Below are 14,845 nucleotides of genomic sequence, written 5' to 3' on the forward strand. Positions count from 1 at the left end.
TATTCTCAACATTTATGGATTCTTCAAGCAACTATTTCAACCAAAGCTTAGAAAAGATGATCAAATATGCTTTTGGAATGACGTTTGGATCATGGACTCATCCTTATCACTTGCTTTTCCCAACCTGTATACGTGGCTGAGAACCAACATATCTCTATTACTGTTTTTTTTGTTCAAAAAAAAGCTAGTGGATCTTTAAATCTTATTCCGACGAATATTGGAATCTTCAGACAGCCAATAAACTCCCTCGCCATCAGAGAATGTCAAGATGTCAACTTAACTCTTCTTTCTTGCTCCCCTAATCATAATCCTGATTGTTGGACTTGGAAATGGAATAATGCTGGACTTTTCACGGTTAATAGGTGTTATAGGTTTCTTAGGCATGGTAGGGTGATGTTTTCTCTTGGCAAGTCCTTTCGGTGGCTGTCGGTACCAGAAAAATCAAAGATTTTTGCTTGGTTATGTTACCATGATAAAATCTTGACAACCAAAAATCTTATCAAGAAAGGCTTGTTAATATCGGATTGTTGTTCCTTTTGTGGCGAAAAAGAAGAAACAACGGATCATCTTTTTATGGTGTGTAATTACTCCAAAAAATTCTGGCATGTTTTTCTTACGGATTTCAGAGGACGGCAACTCCCTGAGAAATATACTGAAGTATGGGATAATTAGAGGAAGCACATATCCATCACTCTTGTTTTCCTAGCTATAGAATGCCTATTTGTTATTGGATGCTGGTGCCTATGGTGGGAACGCAATCAACACTTCTTTAAGTTTGAAGCAAAGGTTGCAGCGAAAATGGCCAAAGAAGCAGCTATCCTTGCTGAGAGCTGGTTGCTGCATTTGGATAATGGCAATGTTTGGCGGTCACTAAGAAAGCTAGCTAACTATTAGAAGGGGTACGATGTAGTAGGAGACTAGCAAATGGGGAGAACATAATTCCAAGAACTGCAACGAAACCTGTGGGGATAGAGAATTAAAGGTTTATTTTGATTAGTGTACTGTCAGTGAGTGAAAGGAAATCACCCACTTCCTCCTCTAAATATGAGGGATCAACTATTTTTCACCCGGAGAACAGCCTTTAAGAGAAGTTGCACTACAGAAAAAATAGGCATTAACGACGCTATTAATGGTCATTAACGACGCTTTAAAGCGTCGCTATTTGGCTTTACGACGCTTTGAAAAGCGTCGGCAAAGCGTCGACTATGTAAGAGTGGGGACGAATAGCGCCGATGCTTTTTAAAAGCGTCGTTATTTTTTAACGACGCTTTAAAGCGTCGTAAAGATTTACATTAACGACGCTTTAAAGCGTCGTTAAATTTGTCTTAACGACGCTTTAAAGCGTCGTTAATGGAAATCTTTACGATGCTTTAAAGCGTCGTAAATATTTACATTAACGACGCTTATAAGCGTCGTTAATGTAAATCTTTACGACGCTTTAAAGCGTCGCAAAAGACAAATTTAACGACGCTTATAAGCGTCGTTAATGTAAAAATTTACGACGCTTTAAAGCGTCGCAAAAGACAAATTTAACGATGCTTATAAGCGTCGTTAAAGGTTTTAAGAGAAAAAAAAAATACAAATATTATTTAAAAAAAAATAATACAATACATTCCTGTACGAAATCATATCACACCTGTACAATACAATAAACATGTACAATCACCACATTCACATTCACACCTGTACAATCACCATCATTCACATCACCTGTACAATACAATAAACATGTACAATCACCACATTCACATTCACACCTGTACAATCACCATCATTCACATCAAAAGCAAGCTGAAATAGAAAATTTAATCAAACCAAAAGACAATATTTTATATAAATAAAAATAAAGTACTAATCGTCCATTACAATCAAGAGTAATATAAATAAATATAAAAATACAACAAAAATAAAATAACATCAATCTGCAGGCGGATGGTCGTCGTTGTCTCCACGTGACGTGCCGCTATCTTGACGGGTGCCTGATATGCCAGGAGCCTACAAAAAACATATCAAAAGCATGATTTGCATATCTATAAATAAAATATATAAATCATTAAATTAATACAAAAATATATATTTAATATTATGTGTTTACCTGAGATGAACCATACATCTCTAATAAAGATGTAAGGCGATCAATCTGTCCCCTCATGGCCTGCATCTCGGCACGACTCTGTCGCATCTCCTCCATCTCAGCGGCACGACTCTGTCTAATCTCCTGTATCTCCGCCTCGAGTCTGCGAACGCGTGAATCCTGAGCATCTGCTGCAGCATGCTGCGTATATCTACTAACCTCAGATAACTGAGTGGGGGTGACTCCTACTCCATAACCCCTCACTCGGTCGTAGCGCTCTGGTCCCATCAACTCTGTGAAGACCTTGGTCTCGATACGGCTCTGCTGCGTAGATGCTGCGGACTCGTCGTCACGCTCCGCAATGAGAGATGTAGCCCTCTCCTGTATTTTTTTTGAAAACAAGAGTTATACATTAATAGCTAACAAAATTAAATTTAAATCATTGCAAAAAATATAATATTAATAATGCCGTACATATAAATCTCTCGACTCATCTCGAACAAAAGTACCATCCTGATGAGTATGAGTCATCCGGTAAAACTCCACTTGTCCGGGTTCCCTCCCATGCTCATCCTCCTACACAAATAATTTTAATTTTAAGCAAACAATTATGATAATTTAAAAAAATATATGAGTATCATGATACAGACATGGTCCACGATACATAATGATATTAGTTATATAAATATTTGAACATAAAAATTAAAAGTTAATTATGAAAGTTTAAGGAACATACAAACTCCTGTCGGAGTCGTGCATAACTCTTCGACCCCGATGTATGAGGAACAGACTGAGCTGCTCGTGCAGCTCTACCAATAGCAGAATAAGTCTGTAAAATAAAGTAAAGAACTTGTTATATATACAATATATAATAAAAATCAATATTTTTATAAAATATTTAGAAAAAAAAGATAATAAACAGATAATATACCTGTGCCCTCTCGGAGAACCAATAATGAACCAACTCCATCCACTGATGAGGGGGTACATCAGGAGGACAATTCCTAGCAACCTCCTCCTCTGTCATACCCTGTCTCATATAGTCCTTCTTCAATTGCGCTCTATATTCTTTCCATTTGCGGTTGAGAGACTTCATTACAAAATCATGAGTGGATGGAGGGAGAACAAACTTGCTCTATAAAAAAAAAAGTTAAATGAAATAAATTATATAAATGATTAACAATTAATATACAGTATGAACATCAATTCATTACCTCTATAACTCGGAGGAGCTCAACTTTGTACGTTGGAAGCATGTCATTCCATTTTGCATAGCCCAACGGACATAGCTGAGGCCTCCGAGCAACAGTCCCCAAAAATGAAGTCAATAAGCAGGCAGCTTTCTTAATTGGCTGACCTAGCTGATTGCACTCCACAACAATCCTCTCGCCCTCACGCATCTGCCACACATCTCGTACTACTGTGGGTCCGCGTCTGGGGCGTACTCTCCCGGATCCGTCTGCAAAAAATACATAAAAGTAACTATATCATAAATATACATAAAATGAAATAAAAAAAATTTACATGAAAGACAATATATACCCTGCACGTGTATCTCATCATCTGGCTGATGAACAGGAGGATCGTGCTGTGCTGATGATGAAGGATAGGGCTCAGAATGCTGTGCAGCTGAACTGGCCTCAGACTGCTGTGCTGAAGAAGACGTACCGGCCTCTGTCTGTGAAAACTGGAACTGCACACCAGCATATCGTCCCCTGCGACGCATGATGTCACCTAGCATTTATATAAATAAAAGGTAGAATCAGTTAATATATGGAGTAAAATAACACAATAATTAATGCAAAATATATACATCATAAATAATTATTACCAGTAACAATCAAGCAGTAGTGTTTTCTTCGAATTCTGTTCTAACCAACGTCGTCGTATCATTTAAATCATCAGCTGGCACAAAATTGTAGGGCATACATTGTGTATAAGTGTCATCGTCATCATCCTCCACTTGGTTTCCCATATCATATAAGTCTCTAGGTTTTGTTTTGATGACAGTAAACCAATCTTTATCTTTTGCGTCTTGTACATAAAATACTTGACGAGCTTGAGATGAAAAAATGAATGGGTCATCCTTCAATAACACACCAGTGTGTATCAACCTTGAAAAATTTACAAGTGTAAATCCATTTGCATCTTGTTTCAAACCCCTTGGTGAGTTTATGTCTATCCAATCACATCTAAACAGTACTACTTTAAATTTTCCATAATAATCCAACTCATAGATATCTTTAAGTGCACCATAATAGGATTTTCCATCCGCTTCCACCATAACACCGCTATTCTGTGTTTTTCTAAATTTCTTCCATTCTCTAGTATGAAATTTAAAGCCATTAATTATGAAACCATTATATCATTCACAATCTTGTTAGGTCCTCGAGCAAGAGCTATTAGTTCATCTGACTTATTTGTCTCCATCATCTTTGATACCTAACAAAAAATGATATGACGAAGTGCAGTTGAGTTATCTGATATTAAATATGTATCAAAAATTAATATATCCAATAATTAAATATAAATCATACCTGATTCGAAAGCCACATAGGGAATAACTCGACCAACCATCGCTGTTCAATCCTTGCATTAGGACGAATGTTATGATTGGCTCGTCTCTGATAAATTAAAAATTTACTGCATAAAATATAAATATATCATTTAGAACATTATATCTAATATAAAATTTAAATTTTGATGTCATTCCTTAAATATACTAACCTGCGATGGTCAGATATTATGTCACTATGAAGTAACACATAACGATGTGCTTGTGCTAAGGATTTTTGATCAAGTACAATACCTTCACCTCTTCCCAAGAATTTTCCAGCAGTTAAGAACTTATACAGTTCTGCATTCTCCACAAAGTCATTATGCCGTTGAGGTCGACTAAAAATAGTCTCTACACCTTGAAGATATCTTGAACAAAATGTCAAACATTCATCCGCAATATATGCTTCAGCAATCGAGCCTTCGGGATAGGCTCTATTTCGCACATAATCTTTAAGACGCACAAGATACCTTCAAGAATTAAATATTTATTAAAATATCAGTATGTTGTTGTTTCTAATAAAATTATCAAAAGATTTAAGGTTTGTAATAATACCTCTCAATAGGATACATCCATCTATAATGTACCGGTCCACCAACTTTAACTTCTGAAGCTAGGTGAACGAGCAGATGTACCATAATAGTAAAAAATCCAGGAGGAAAAATCTTTTCCATCTGGCAAAGTGTAATTGCAATATCCGATTCTAACTGATCAAGTTCCCGAGGATCAATAACTTTGGAACATAATGCCTTAAAGAATGACGATAATCGAAGTACAATTGTAACAACTTGTTTCGGTAATGACGATCTTAAAGCTATTGGAAAAATATCTTGCATCAATATGTGACCATCATGACTTTTAAGATTTGAAAGTTTTCGATCCTTTAGATGCACACATCGTGAAATATTCGATGCATATCCATCGGGTACTTTGATACTTTTCAAAACTCCCAAAAAATTATCCTTTTCTCGAGCAGACATTGTGTAACATGCAGGAGGCACATAAATTCTATCATTAGCAAGCATTTTAGGATGAAGTTCCTGTCGGATACCCATTTCTTTTAAATCAAGACGTGCCTTCATGTTATCTTTGCTCTTTCCATCAAGGTTTAAAAATGTTCCAAGTAAATTATCGCAAACATTCTTCTCTATATGCATGACATCAAGATTGTGCCGAATAAGATTATGTTTCCAATAAGGTAAGTCAAAAAAGATACTTCATTTTTTCCATAAATATTTACTTGGCTGTTGTGTAGATGCTATCTGTGTGTCTTCCTCATTTTCATCCTCGAAATAATTGTCTGGATCTTGAAACAACTCTGCATCTATAGTACTAATACTAACTTCCTCTGGTAACCCTTCGTGCACTGAGCGTTCAACATCATCCCTTCCTCTTTTTTTAGAGGACTTTGAGTGCTTACCATAGCTGTAATTCATGCCATCCATTTGTCTATGAACATCAGTTCCAGAAGGTGGAATAGGGGCACATCCCAATTCTATAGTACCATCAAACAAATCTTTCTGAAATCGAAACGGATGATTTGCTTCCAACCATCGACGATGTCCCATGTAACAAAATTTACCTCCATGTTTTAACCAAATTGAATGTGTTGAATCTCCACAACAAGGACATGCGACCCGTCCCTTTGTACTCCAGCCAGATAAATTGGCATATGCTGGAAAATCATTAATAGTCCATAACAATGCTGCCCGTAGTTTAAATGTTTGGCCGTTGGAAGCATCAAATGCATCAACACCCTCCCACAACTGTTTCAATTCCTCTATCAAAGGCTATAGAAAAATATCAATATCATTGCCTGGACCCTTATCTCCTGGAATAACCATTGACAAGATAAGTGATGATTATTTCATGCACATCCACGGTGGCAAATTGTAAGGTATCAAAACGACTGGCCAAGTGCTGTAGGTAGAACTCAGGGTCCGAAATGGATTGAAGCCATCAGAAGCTAAGCCAAACCTAACACTGCGAACATCAGAGGCAAAATCAGGATGTCTATCATCAAATGCTTTCCATTGAAGACTATCTGCTGGATGTCTCAACATTCCATCCTTTGTACGTCCTTCATGATGCCATCTCATTGATGAAGCTGTTTTTGATGATGCATAAATCCTTTTCAATCTAGGTATAAGAGGAAAGTAACGCAATACCTTGGCCGGTTTCTTTTTACTCCGCGTTGCATCCAATTCATTCAGTACATCATCTCGATCTTCTTTTTGTGTTATCCATCTTGAAGATCCACATACATTGCATGACTCTTGATTAGCGTTTTCACCCCGACATAACATACAATCTTTCGGACAACTATGAATCTTTTCGTATCCAAGATCCAATTTCTTTACTACTTTCTTGGCTTCATAATACGATGGTGGTAAACGAGTGCTTTCTGGAAATGCATCCTTTAATAACTTGAGTAGCATGGTAAAACTCTTTCCAGACCATCCATTCAAATATTTGATATGAAATAAATGAACAAGAAAAGAAATCTTAGAAAATTTTGTACAACCCGGATATAATTCTTCGTCTGCATCTTTCATTAAGGTGTGATAACGAGCTGTCTCATCATTAGATGTATGTATGGGCTCCTCAACATGCATACGTTCCGTATGCGTACATCCATCAAACATCCCAACTGTTTCTTGTATACTACTGGATTCTCCTAAATTTTGAACATCAAATCCAAAAGCATCTGTGATCAAACCCCTTATATCATCATCTCTTGCAGAATTATCTTCTGGGCTAGTGGATCCGCAATGAGTCAGGGATTGGTTACATGATGATGGCAACATAGATTCTCCATGAAAAATCCAGTCGGTATAACCTCTTAAAAAACCATTCCATACCAAATGTTCTTCAATATTTTGTGGATCTAAAGAAGAACTATTTACACATTTCTGACATGGACATAAAATCTTTCCATTCAAACTACTTTTCTCCATACCAAATTTAATGAAGTCATGAACTCCATCTAAATATTCTTTACTATTCCTTGGTTTATTTATCCAACTTTTATCCATTGTAGGATAAAACTGACCGAACTTGCAATTTATCTAAAAATAAAAAAAAATTATACAATCTATATTAATGCAATGAGTAAAAAATATCAGTCATTTCATAAAATCCAAAAAAATAACAACTACATAAAGTTTACATAGTAAATACTTGCTATCATCAACTAATAGGTAAAGAAGGTCCTATCCCATTCAGAAAATGTATTAATTCTATAGGTCAATTACAAAAATCAAATGATATGCAACAAGAGCCGAAAAAAATTTCGGCAGCATTTCCCCTTAGTTCTTCCGTATAGGAAGAACAAAAGGAAAATACCATCCGAAATTTTTTCCGAACCTCTCAGCATACCATTTGATTATGGTAATGACCTATAGAATTACTCACATTTTCCAAACTGTCCATACTGGACAATCAATTGATCAATGTACATAATTCTTTTATCCGTACAAAAATAAATAAATGTACGGATATAATAGAATATGTACATTAATCAAAAGACGGGTCTATGTTTCGATGCAATATAATTTTTGAAAAATTAATTCATAATTAATTTGATTTAATACCTGATATTAACTTGGGGAGTAGTGGACAAAGAAACTTGGCCCAGCTTAATCCAGATGCTTAGTCTTCATCAGTCACGAAGATAAGGATAACGTAGGCCACACGATATCAGGGTCCAGCCACATAACGAGCGCCACATGTCAGATAAGCAATCGATCAGGATTCATGAAACTATGAAATTATCCATTCATCAACCATGTATCACAACCTTAATTAATTGTACTACATATTTTCGGGTGAACCTCGTAGAGAGATACTAAGAGGGTGTGGTTGTAAATTGATCTAGCTCTATATCATTTATTTTATGCTACACAGGTTTACCATATTTGATATTTGATAACTGGTTGTAAATTGATCATGTACAACCAGTTGTTAACCACCAAATCCAAAAGAGTATGACTTGCATAATTTGGAGCACAGACATACATGAAGTACAAGCCTACTCACTAAATTAAAATTTTCCTGTTACACATATTTGCATTATAATCCTTGCACAAGCACAGTAAAATAGAAACTTCAAAAGAACTATATATAAGCATGCCATTGATCAGAGGAAACAAACACAGAGAAGATTCTGGAAGACAGAGTGAGTGAAAAATAGATGCAGAAGCATAAGTAAGGGGGATTGGTAGCAAGAAGAGCAACATACTCACCGATCAAAGAGATTTTCAGGGTCCATCCTAAAATGTCAGGATAAATTTCACCACACTTCATAAACATTGCAGTAAAAAAACTTTCATTAATGAATTCAAGGTTTCATGTATTTAGAGCATGACATGATGACGGATGCTAAACAAGATTAAAGTATGATTTACAGTAGGAAGGTTGAAACAGGCCAAAATGAAATATAATAATACTATCATTGATCCAAAGAGACTAAATAACATCATCCACAGAAAGTAACATAATGACAAATAGATGAGTCATGCTCAAGTAATCACAAAATAATCAAAACACAACACTGCTAACATCATACTTGTTTCAAAATGAAAGAAAACATGGATTTAGGACGCCAGGTTTTGTGAAAGAAAACCATGCAGCACTAATAATGTCATATTGTTTTTAACTAGAATATTATGAAGGTGTAACTCTAGAAGATCATAATATTAGCATTTGCATTTCGTTACAAAAGAAAAAAACTACGAAATATAGATAACTCCAAAAGTTCATTATTTGTTTTCCTTATATTAGGCAGTGTATCCTTTCATCTTTCGTTCTACATTAGCGCTATATAGGCATTAAATAGCAATGTGTATCACAACATCATGGTAGCACATCTCCAGTAAATTAGAATCATAAGATTTGGTATAAAATTATCCCATCTCCCTCTCTTGCATTAGATGAAAATGAACCCAAATAAAGGGTTTTGGAATCCTTTTATGACCCATTGCCGGCCCAAATTAGTCAGCAACTACCAGATCAAACTTTCTATATAAGCCGATACGGGCAACATGAACCATACTGCAGAATACACACCTACTTGAAATGGAAGATGAGTCACATGCACATCGCACATGCACAAGGCAGACATGGACATGCACAGAGAGAAACCAATTGATGGACAACTTGCACCATCAAATTTCAACAGAGAAGAACTCTCTCACTTTCCTAGACCTAGGCGTATCAAAACCAGTCATGTGAAGATCTCCTCACACTCCCTAAAACCTAGCATCCACAGCAAAGAATTCTAGACCAAATTCGGAGCTCCAAAGAGAAGAACTCGCAATGTAAATCCTCTGTCTGTCTTTCTAAATATAAAGAACCCTAATTTCGAGCTTCCAAGCTCCACAATATCAACTAATTAAGAAGAAATACTAAAGAACAGGGGAATTATACCAGAATCCACGGATATCTCATCACCTTGAGGATTCGATTTGCGGATTTCTCGGATTCTGGGGTTTCCAGGCGGTGTTTCCGATGCTGGAGCTGGATCGATCGGAGACCGCATCGATGTTCGATGACGGAGAGGATTTCCGCTCTGAGAAATGGTAAACACATATTAGATGCGATTATCGGTCATGACACAGGGAAGGAGGGAGGGGGAGAGAGAGAGAGACCGAACCTTTGGGCCGAAATTGAATCGGTCGAACACGAATCAGTCTGCGCCAAACAAAATCCAAGCAAAAGTGCACGGCAATCGAAGGGAATCATGATGGGAAGATGGCCGCCGGGAGGGGGGAGGGGAGGAGGGCCGGTGGGGTGGCTGCTTCCAGCGGACGGTGTACGGCTTCGACAGCGCGGGTGCGGCGTCGACGGACGCGGCAGCAGAGGGGAGCGGCAAACGGCGGTGAGCCATGGACGGCGGATGCGCGTGGACGGCGGGCGCGGTGCCGGCGGCGGAGATGAGACGGGGTCGGCGAAAGAAATTAAGGATGGAAAGGGCGGCGGTAGATGGATTAGGGCACGGGGGAAGAAGGGTATTAAACGAACCTAACGACGCTTTTTAGCGTCGTAAATTACTGTACAAAAGCGTCGGCATTTGCTTTATTTAACGACGCTTTTGCTAAAAGCGTCGGCGTTGAACGCCGACGCTTTTAAGCATCGTTAAATGACGACGCTTTTAAAAAGCGTCGGCAGGTCTGCGCAACTTGCCGACGCTTTCCAAAAGCGTCGGCAAAAAACTGTCGCTACAGGCCCTTTTCGTTGTAGTGTTGGTGGGGTCTTTTCATGCAATTCTTTTATGTTCAATTGCTGTTTGGTGCTTCCGTGATAAATCTTTTATATTTTTAACATCTTATCATATTTTCTGTACTACTCTTTTTTAATATATAATATCTTTCACATGAGGGGGAAGTGGCTTACTTCCTCCGTTTTCTCAAAAAACCAACATGCCGAATGAGAAGGTAGTATATCAATACAAATTCGATTTACTTTCTGCCTGGGAGTTTGAAAAAACAGCACCGAAACACTCGGGCAAGGTATGATTTGGCAGCAATTAGATTGTGGCATGTGCAGTATGTGTCGGGTTTCTTTATTATTTTTTTGATTTTTTTAAATTTTTTTTTTAGAGATGTTGCCACTGATCTTCGGTAAGATAGTCAGCTTTAAGTCGAAGAAGTGCGTCGGGATATTGGAGAAGTGAGAACCTATAAAATGAAATCTTTTTATCAGGAGTTGTATGATGGGAGACCTTCCGACGTTTAAGTTAGCTGGTGAAAGAGAACAATTGAGAGAAACACATGTACGGGAGAAATGAATTGTGTTTGAAAATCTTATCTAGGTCCTCTTTTTACCTCTTTTTATCTAGGATGAAGTTGTCGTTACTCTGTATCCTTCGTCCTTTGGAATGCGGGAACATAGGTGTTACTTGATTTAAGTGGGTGGTTACTTCATTAACTATTATCGACAATATTTAGACTGAGTAATGTGTTATTAGTGGGCGGTTATCATATTCCACAATTGTTGGAAATTATGTTTTAAAACCAATCACGTGACAATTGAGTTTCCTTTTGTATATGAATTATTCATTAATAAATAAAAGTCATTTTGACATTATTCATCACAAAGTTATATCTTCCTTGTAGAACTCTTGTGTTGTGATAAAGTTCTTAAAACTATGTTAGTGAACGATAAAGAGAAGATTTATCGTATAGTTTTTAAATATGTTCGTGACCAAATGATATGTCATTACAGGACGATGACTTTTATCAAGTAGAGGTCGTTGTGTGCCATATGGATTGGTTGTCCTCTTAACTAAAGAATATGGTGATACTGGTATGGCATACTGGTGAGATGTAGGAGTACATCATCACTGAATAAATGACTCACCTGTTGAGTGTTCTGCTATCAAGAGCTACTCGCGAAGCGTATGGATATAAGTGTCCCTCAGATCTGAGATCACCATAGTGACTTGCAAGCAACTCACTATGCTTTGGTGCCGGACTATCTGGATTTCTAATGCAGTGACGGATGGCTATTGGGTACAATCAAATACTTATGAAATCTGTGTATGGATTAAGATGAGATTGATCCCTTCGGATTATAGGAGCTGATATATCGCTGTATTTCAATTTAGTAAAGCCTTGACCAGGATAATCCATGAGATGGATTTGAAAGGTTGAAATACAATATGGATGAAACACTCTGGGTTGACAGTTAAACCTGGACCATCCTAGAGCATTCAGGGACAAAGGGATGAATTATGCGGTGACCATATGCATGGGTTCTAGAATATTTCTTTATGATAATTTGATCTATCTGAAAGTCAGAAATCATTGCGAGATAGTATCTCGATTAGTGCAGAAATCGGTTCCTGTGCTACCGGCTTAGTATTTGAATCTATGGAGTCACGCACACAAGTCAAACAAGATAGGAAAGTATTGACCTATGTTTATATGTCCAATTTGAAAGTACTTGACTTGATTGAACATATAAGCTAACTTGATTGAGAATTAAGTTATGGGTCAAACGAGATTGAAGAGTTGACTATGTCTAGCTAACATTACACATGAGGTTTAGATTCAATTTCGAGGATGAACAGTTTCTGATCTATGATCCATGATGCCTATAAGAGATTGGATTTAAGTACTAATTAATTTTAGATTAGATCTGAATTAATTAGACTTAATTGGGTTTAAAATTTTAAGTTAGATTTGATGCAAAAGTTCTAAAAAATTTGGGATTGACAGTCTTTCAAAATTATTTCGAACCAGATTTGAATTGGATTCGAATCGGATCTTTTTTGGATGAGATCTTTGGAGTCCTACTTGCATTGAGATGCCCTCACTCTCTTGACAGACCAGCACCTGGCATAGTGCTGGTTGTGGGCATCCCATGTGGGTGTGGCAATAGGTGCATTATGGGTGCCTTATATAGTACCTATCCGATCTCATGTAGGAGTCTTTCTTTCACAAGTATTGGACTAATTCAAAGCTTATTTAAATTATGAGTCATATGTTTATTAGTTTATGAGAATCATCTATAAATAGAGAGGGTCTCTACCTATGGATGCATAGAAAATAAATCAGATTAAGAAAAGAGAGAAAGAGAGAAGAAGGCGTGGCTTGCGGGCGTCCCACCCTTGGCATGCTCTCCACCTTGCCACCCCTTCTTCCCTTACCATGGGCCCTCATCTTGGGCATCCCCTTACTGGTGTGAGGTGTCATACCTGGTTGCTCTCCTCCCTCTTTTGGTTGAGTTGCAAAGTTGCCTTGATCAAAACTTCATCCCACTTTTCTGCATTGTCTGACGTGCATACGAAGTAAAGGGTCTGCAGTTCCAGGCCTACAAGAGGTTGAATCCAGATTCTGAAGATTTGATCCCCAATTCTGCTATAAATATAGGTAAAAATTTAATCCTTATTTATATAGATCTATAGAAAATTTTATAGATGCAACCCTGGTTATCCATGAGAAATAGGTTCTCTCCCCCTCAATTGGTATCAGAGTCAGACTGTGATACATTGATACATAACTAAATTTTTTTGAATTATTTATATATTATATATAATTAAGATTTTATATTAAATATTAAATCTGATTTAAATCTATTTAAATAAAATTTTTGATCGGATCTTGATTGGATTAGATGATCCTTATCAATGATTAATTAAGGTTGTTATAAGATTGTTATAACAAAATTTTATTATTATTAAATTTTTGTTAGAATAATAATTTGATTTAAATCTATTTTAAATTTATTTTAATAAAATTTTAATATTATTATTTTCGTTAAGAAGTGAGACTTATTTTAGATTTGAATTAGATCTGTTTTGATGGATATTTAGATCTGAATTCTAACAAAATTCAGAACTACACCAAAATAGATTTAACTAGAAATTTAAACCTTATCATTTATGTTTATATCTAATTAATTTTCTATATGATATCAGATCTGAAATTGATATTTTATAATCAATATAAGATATGTTTCAGATCTGATATGATGTATATGATGCATCAAATCTAATTAGATTAAATAAAAAATATGATTGATAAGATCAAGAATATATTCATGACATAAATTATTTTGTCAAAATTACATGTTGATGTGATTATGTATGAAATTAGATTTTAAATCTTAATAGTCTAGTATTCGGATTGATAAGATCATCAGACCATCCAGTCATAAGAGATTGAAGAGATTAATCTCTCTCTTACCCATTCAATGAATTCTCTTATGACATATAGGGGTGTCATTGTGATCTGATTTCATAAAAAAATAATAAATAAATTTTTATGATTTATTTTGATCATAAATATATTTAAATTAGATCTAAAGTGATTTATAATTCATTACAATAAGATAAACTCAGATATAAAAATTATTTTAGAATCTGAATAGTATGTTACATAAGATGTAATCGGTATTGATTTAAAAGTTGTCATGATGCATGAGATAATATATGAAGTTTAGATCATACCTATGCTTGTTTAATTGTTAAACCTATTATAAAAATTTTATTATTATGAATTGAAATATATGGTATGCTTCATCTAAAATCCTGGTAGAATAGTTCTACAGATCGAAACACACGTTTCACACATTTAATTTTGAAATAAGTTTGAATGATGTAGATTTAAGAATTGAAGATCATTAAGACATCACATAAAATGATTGGCAAAAGGTTAGCATGAATCAAATCTTTCTAATGGGTTAGACTTAGGATTAAAAATATATATGGA

General features: G+C 36.0%; 1 protein-coding gene across 1 annotated transcript; it reads right to left on the reverse strand.

Annotated features, from left to right (window-relative positions):
* Window positions 1-741: 741 nt before the first annotated feature.
* LOC140852207 (uncharacterized) lies at window positions 742-9,032 on the reverse strand. Its single transcript, XM_073245175.1, has 8 exons — window positions 8,225-9,032; window positions 3,617-3,808; window positions 3,289-3,533; window positions 3,006-3,209; window positions 2,811-2,903; window positions 2,549-2,650; window positions 2,339-2,455; window positions 742-837 (listed from the first exon to the last, which is right to left on the reverse strand). The coding sequence occupies exons 2-8, from the start codon at window positions 3,798-3,800 to the stop codon at window positions 742-744; spliced, it is 1,041 nt and encodes a 346-aa protein (XP_073101276.1). The 5' UTR covers window positions 3,801-3,808; window positions 8,225-9,032.
* Between the last annotated feature and the right edge of the window lie 5,813 nt (window positions 9,033-14,845).

Source organism: Elaeis guineensis, chromosome 10 (genome assembly GCF_000442705.2).
Source record: "Elaeis guineensis isolate ETL-2024a chromosome 10, EG11, whole genome shotgun sequence".
Classification (NCBI taxonomy): Eukaryota; Viridiplantae; Streptophyta; class Magnoliopsida; order Arecales; family Arecaceae; genus Elaeis; species Elaeis guineensis.

Bases quoted from the DNA above. Each gene is read 5' to 3' on its own strand.
- LOC140852207 (XM_073245175.1), bottom strand. From the start codon at position 3,800: ATGCGTCGCAGGGGACGATATGCTGGTGTGCAGTTCCAGTTTTCACAG. The intron at 3,534-3,616 runs GTATATATTGTC...TATTTTTTGCAG, and splicing joins TGATGAGATACACGTGCAGG to ACGGATCCGGGAGAGTACGC. The intron at 838-2,338 runs GTGAGGGGTTAT...ATCCAAATGCAG, and splicing joins GACCAGAGCGCTACGACCGA to CAACCAGCTCTCAGCAAGGA.